This window comes from Argentina silus, assembly GCF_951799395.1.
Source record: "Argentina silus genome assembly, chromosome: X".
Classification (NCBI taxonomy): domain Eukaryota; kingdom Metazoa; phylum Chordata; class Actinopteri; order Argentiniformes; family Argentinidae; genus Argentina; species Argentina silus.
The window spans coordinates 14,352,833-14,359,724 of record NC_139653.1 but is presented as its reverse complement, the minus strand read 5'-3'; the positions used below and the strand labels follow the sequence as shown (position 1 = coordinate 14,359,724).

General features: G+C 44.1%; 1 protein-coding gene across 1 annotated transcript; it reads right to left on the bottom strand.

Annotated features, from left to right (window-relative positions):
* Positions 1-2,358: 2,358 nt before the first annotated feature.
* LOC310822244 (CREB3 regulatory factor-like) lies at positions 2,359-4,039 on the bottom strand (the record flags this gene model as incomplete). Its single annotated transcript, XM_083694591.1, has 5 exons — positions 2,359-2,474; positions 2,660-2,785; positions 3,156-3,229; positions 3,489-3,678; positions 4,009-4,039. The coding sequence occupies 5 exons, from the start codon at positions 4,037-4,039 to the stop codon at positions 2,359-2,361; spliced, it is 537 nt and encodes a 178-aa protein (XP_083550717.1).
* Positions 4,040-6,892: the final 2,853 nt, after the last annotated feature.

The following is a 6,892-nucleotide window of genomic DNA, read 5'->3' as shown; positions in this document are numbered from 1 at the left end:
CAATGACCAATCCGGGCTTGTACAATATGAAAGATCATGAGATCTGCCTGAGGACACATTCAGGTGATTGTGTGGGGTAATTGCACCATCAAGTGGATGATCAGGAAATGACACATTTCCAACGTGACATTCTATTTCTCTTTCTATACATCATGCTGCATAATGTACTTTACTTAGTTTTGAATAAAAAAACAAAATGGAACAAAAGTGTCTTGGTTCCATTTGAGATATATTTTCTTATTGTTGTCCTGGTTGAATGTGTTCATGCTTTTCAGTTTGGATAATGCAATCATTTGCAGAGTCAAACAAACTCGTTGAACAACACAGGGTTTTAAGAATATAGATTTTTAATGACATAGCAGCAGCAGCAGATATAGGTTGTTTCTACTTGTATGGCACTTTTTTCTTCTACTGTATTTATTAATATGTTTCATGCAGTGACAGAGAAAATGAAGCATTTTTAACATTACGGACCGGTTTCCCAGACATAGATTAAGCCTAAACCTATAGACTAAAAAGCATCTCCAGAAGAGATTTTCCATTGGAAGTGCAAAATAATCCAGGACTACAGTAGATTTAATCTATGTCCGAGAAATTGGCCCAAACGGTTTATTACATGTTAATGACTGCTGCCAGCATGAAGCCCAGGGCTGGAATCAGACTTTGGGAAACAGGTATTTGCAGATAACTGGACAATGCACAGCTCTCTGGGATGACTGTCTCTATCCTGTTAAAATCTAACATACATTATGTTCCCCATAAAACCAATCTTGATCAATGTGTTCTCCCAATCATGATATACAGAACTTCTTTGTAAATGAAAACCGTGGGTGAAACAAACCCACCAGCCTTAGTTTCTAATAACAATCATCTATGGTTCCTGTGCTATGGTATGGTATTAAAGTCTCATATTTATTAACAATCATCTATGGTTCCTGTGCTATGGTATGGTATTAAAGTCTCATATTTATTAACAATCATCTATGGTTCCTGTGCTATGGTATGGTATTAAAGTCTCATATTTATTTCCATGTACACTACAGTATTGTGCATGTCTTATCAGACATGATCCATTTACAAAATTGTAATATTTGGAATACTTTATGAAAATCGGTAACTGCAGAATTTGTGACCTGTTATATTTCCCTGGCAAACTTAACCTTGGGGTGAAACGACAGGAAAACATTGTCAATCTTGGGGCTTTAACAGTCCACATAAGATTGGACTGGACATGTGTACTGTTAAATTGAACTACTAGTCCAGCCCGTTGCCAAAAGTGACACGTTATGTTTACATATGCAGTTTATAACATATGGACTTCTATAGCGTATTGTAGTGCTGTCTAGAACTGAGCTCAAGTTCAAGTGCAATTTCAGGGTTTGGGATGCAGAAACTGTACAGGGTTATAGTCATTTCTCAAAGCATATCCAACTTTGCCCCTCATTGTGTGTGTGTGTGTGTGTGTGTGTGTTAGTTATTTTCAAAGGCACTGGCTACACAAAGCACCATATAGACCACCGGTATGGAGCTGTCTGATTTTAGTGTTTAGAACTATACATTGGCCTCTTGGGTCCATCTGTAAAGCAGCACAGTACAAGTCAAAATCAGACTGAATAGGAAGAAGAGGATCTTGAATAGGTAGCGATTCAAAAAGCACTTATCTTTGAAGGATAGCATAGACATTAGTCTATAATGCAAGCCGTTTTCAACATCTTTGAGAACCATTGTGCAAATTTATGTTATGTTCTTGTCTATTTCACTATACTCTCTGCGCACTTTTGGTTTACAGTACAATAAACCGACATGTCAAGTCATGTCCACTATTATAAGCACCATATTCACTGTTACGCCTTCCCCTGTCCTCCACGACTACATACTAGTAACTCCCTACAACCTGCTAGCAGCACACAGTAACCTCCTCTTAGGCACAATGGGGTTATACTACAGTACATATGCAATAGACACACTGAAATGCTCACTCACTCACTCATACACACCCACACATAATGGTACACCAATGTTCTGAAACACTCACATTATAGCAGCAGAGACACAGTGCAAGCCTAACAAGGGCAGCCAGATCCTCTCTGTCTGACCATTTGTGTGTCTGTCTCACTCCTTTCCATGTCTAATAGTGCAAAAGTGAAGCGAAAAGGGGAAAAGGATAGTGGCTTCATCCCAACCCCTCACACATGACTTCCTGTCACGTCTCCTTTCCTCCAATATAACCAGTAAGTAAAACAACTCTTGTTCTCAACAACCCAATCCTTGAGATCAGTGGTCATAAGGGGAAGGTGACAGAGGAGGAAGCTATGGAGGATGATTGGGGCACACATCCATTGACCTGGGGACAGGACGTTAGGCGTGGTCAGATGAACCATCCTCTTCTTGAGTCTCTCTGGTACTCTGTTCCCCTGGGTGGCTCTCCAGGATTCTCTCAATGAACGCTTTGGTCTGCCCAGCCACGTGAGGACCTGCAGGAGCACACACGCACACACACACACACACACACACACACACACACACACACACACACACACACACACACACACACACACCATATACTTGTTATAAACCATGTGTGCATGAAGCAAACATAACATTAACAGGGTCTCATGAAGGCACATACTGTAGGTCCTTAGTTGTACTCACTACTCACCGGCTGACGCCTTCAGAATGCCCTCCATCCTCCCTCTCAGTGCTCCTCTCTCTCTGTCTTCCTCTCTGCTCTCCACCCACTGACGGATCAACTCCTTAATCTGCAGCACTGCCCCAAGGAGGCCATCTACAGGAATAACAGCACCAAAGACACAGCTGAGCATGCTAAAATGGCTGCATACAACACCAACAGCAAAATGATGCTCCCATTTAGAGTCACAGTAAGCATCATTTGAGGGTATCTAAAATAGCCTACAGTATGGATAAGCCCTTACAGTAAAAAGCAATTGGAAGATTTTAATCAACATATCAGCTGCAAAACCCTTTTCAAGACCTTGCAGGCAAAATGTTGACAGTAAAAAGTATCCCCTTGTTGTTTTTCTAAGAAGTTATATCTAACCAAGTGATTGTGGTATGATGAGTGAGTATGATGGTTAAAACTGTTACCATTTAATCTAGGAGGGATGTATTCATATGCTGTATCGGCAGTCACTCACCATACTCCTGCTTCAGACCCCACAGTTTGATTTTGTTGGCCTCATGCTGGGCCTTCTTCTTCAGGCGACATGCTCTACGAACCACAGTGGACCAGCAGTATAGAGGAAGAGTGAATTTAGAATCTTCTGTTTTGCTTGTCTCAAGCAAGTGTTTTTGTTGTGGTAGGTAGGTGTGTGTGTGTGTGTGTGTGTGTGTGTGTGTATGTGTGTGTCTGTGTGTGTGCATATGTGTGTGCATGTGTGTGCGCCTTCCTGCATGCATGTGATTTGTTCCTGTGTGTGTATGTGTATGTGTGTGTGTGTGTGTGTGTGTGTGTGTGTGTGTGTGATTACCTCGAGGCCAGTTTGTTCCTCTCCTTGCGTGAGCGTTGTCTGGCTGTTAGAGGTAGATCACTAACAGGCCTCAAGTTGTCCAGGGCTGAGCTGAGAGAGTGGAGCTGCTCTCCCAGGCTACGTAGCTTCCCCGGGCTGGGGGTCAGGTCACTGGCATCTGTACGACGAGTCTTTCTCTGGCCTCTCTTCCCTGGGGAGTATTTTACACAGACATTAGAGAGTAATAGGATTTCTATCATATCACTGCATATCGATGATGATCAATTACGAGGGGAGATAGTTAGGAGTTCAAGGTTAGTTCAAGGTTAGTTCTAGGTTAGTTCAAGGTTAGTTCAAGGTTAGTTCAAGGTTAGTTTCAAGGTTAGTTCTAGGTTAGTTCTAGGTTAGTTCAAGGTTAGTTCAAGGTTAGTTCAAGGTTAGTTCTAGGTTAGTTCAAGGTTAGTTCAAGGTTAGTTCAAGGTTAGTTCAAGGTTAGTTCTAGGTTAGTTGCAGGATGGGGAGTTAGAGCTTTGGATCTCACCATTGCTGGATGTACCCTCTTTCAGGCACATGGCACTCGGCAATGTGCTAGGGCTCCAGGTCATACCTCCTCCCTCTCTTCTTCCATCTCTCCCTCCATCTCTCCCCTGGCTCATCTCACTCCACTCCCAGAAACACCTACGCTTCCTGGGTCTGGTGTCAGTCTGGGAGCCTGGAGAAACAGACACACCTCCAGATCATATGTGTGTGTGTGTGTGTGTGTGTGTGTATGTGTGTGTGTGTGTGTGTGTGTATGTGTGTGTGTGTGTGTGTGTGTGTGTGTGTGTGTGTCTGAATGTGTGTGTGTGTGTGTCTGAATGTGTGTGTGTGTGTGTGTGTGTGTGTGTGTGTATGTGTGTTGGTGTTAATGAACCCACCGTATTTAGTAGCAGAGGAGCAGGACTCCTCTCTCCCCATTGGCTCCTCTTCCTCCTTCATAGCCTGCCTCCCCTCATCCTCCATCACATCCTCTTCCTCCATGGCTTCTGTTTCCTCCTTCCTTTTGTCCTTCATCTCATTTTCCTTCATGGCTTTAATCCTCCCCTCCAGCCTCTCCTCCTCCTCCTCTTCAGTCTCATTATCTGTTCTCTGGCTGGCCTCAGTGTCTGGCTCACTCTGAAGTGAGTAATTGTGCTCTTCACTGTGGAGCTCCGGAGTTGAAGAGAGTGAGCCCCTATCGTCCTCCCCCGTCAGCAGCAGCCCTCTCCTGGCCTCGGCCTCCCTCCCTCCTGCCTCCTGGCTTCGGACCTCTGGATCCCTCCCAGGCAGGGGCCGGTGCCCAGCCTCAAATCCCACACAGGGGATAAGGTATGTGGCGTTCCTCGGCTGCCTCCCCCATGGCCTTGGGGACAACCATGGCTCTTCTCTGCCTCCCTGTAAAAAACAAATAACTGTATGAGTATAACCCAGTCATTAAAGCCTTTTCCTAACACTTGAGGGGGGGTTGGGGGGTTATGTTAGCATTGTTATCAGATCCTAGACCTGTAGGCTAAGGCTACCTCAAAGAAGACTGAGGTGCTCTCACAGCTCGCTGGCGCCCCCTCTGGACTGCCTTTGCTGTAGCGAGTGATGTCGTCCAATGCAGAGATGTCCCAGCGACGCTCAGAGGGGTATGTGTCCTCTGTGGACCCATCCTCCAGTAGATCACTCAGAAGCTCACAGGGTTGACCACGGGTCAGTGACAGGGCAGGGAGACCCAGCATTACTACTATACCCTTAGAATACTACATCACAGACAAGGACAAACACACACACACACACACACACACACACACACACACACACACACACACACACACACACACACACACACACACACACACAAATACAGTATGTTAGTTACATGATATGATCTGTGGATACATAAGAGACTACTGATAAACTACCCATGAGATGTAATGCTACTCATTGTTCTGCTCATATTTACGTACAGTAATATGTACAGCCATATGATGTAAATAACAATGTTGGCCAGAGCCCACCTGCTCAGAGTCTGTGCTCACTACTATAGGAGAGATGGTGAACGGCGCAGAGTTCGAAGGCAACCTGTGGGTTCCATATGCCTCACCGAAAATGGGCTCCATCCCACTGCTCCCAGGCTGGATAGAGAGAAAGGAGATATAGGGAAATGGAAATGGAGAGAGAGAGAGAGAGAGAGAGAGAGAGAGAGAGAGAGAGAGAGAGACACACAGAGAGACAGAGACAGAGACAGAGACAGAGAGAGAGAGAGATAACCAATAATAAGTTAGTAACCTTGTAACTCCTCATAACTAGGTAATAATGTCTCACCACCATGTGTACAGTATCATGTGTATAATATGGTTACTCACCTGAGGCATTGTAGTGCTTGGGCCTTATCAGAGGCAGACCGGGTCAGCAGCATATAACAGCCTCCTCATCATAAACAACTGTAGCTCCAAAGACACATTTGCAGGCTGGCAGAGAAGATAGGAGAGGAATAATGATCATCTGCTATAAGGTTGGTTTGCCAGAGTATAAGTTATTTTACAGTCTACTATTCATCTGGCATGGTGAAGTGATACTTACATGATAATAATTAAAAAACAAGCACTGGACATTTACAAACAATGTGGTAAGTGAGGTAGCTAAATATTTCAGGTAAATAAACAGGAGAATACGATTATCCATTGATTGACATATGTTTCTAACAAATACCAGGCTATTAGCAGCTGAGACAGGACTGCAAAATAATGTGTTACAGATTGAGGGAGACATGAGGAAAGATTGTCCTTATCCTCAGCCAGCATCCCGTGTCCCAGTTCCCTGAAATAGTCCTACTCACTCATTTCACTGTGTCACTGGTCTACAGTCTTTCCATAATAGAGAGAGAGAGAGAGAGAGAGGGAGAGGGAGAGAGGAGAGGACATAACATATGTAGGCCTAGCTGTAGTTGGCTGGAAGAAGCAGAGATTCAAAAACACACTGTAGCCTGAAGTGGAGGGACTGAACGTAAGATATACCATTTTAGCCACATAACAGGAGTTAGGTCACTGTATTATGCCATTATTTCTGTATCCACATCCTGACTGTCCCTGACTTTGTCTTTGAAAGGCAAAAAAGGCAAATTTAGGATTTTATAAACAGCTCCTACCTCTGGCATGACCGGTGTGTCACATTTTCCTAGATCGGAAGCGCATCCCTGTCACCTGTCGTAGCGCAGTCCCGCAATTCTGACAGCGAGCGCTCTAGCTTCTCAACCATTTTCAGCCAATCTGAACTCAGACAGGAAATGCACAGGTTTCTTGTTTACCGCAACATCTACACACTGACTGCATATAATTCAACGAGTGAAACAGCTAACCAATGGCTTACTTATGTTATGTGCAATGGACTGACATCAGTTTATGAGATGTGAAACAAAAATA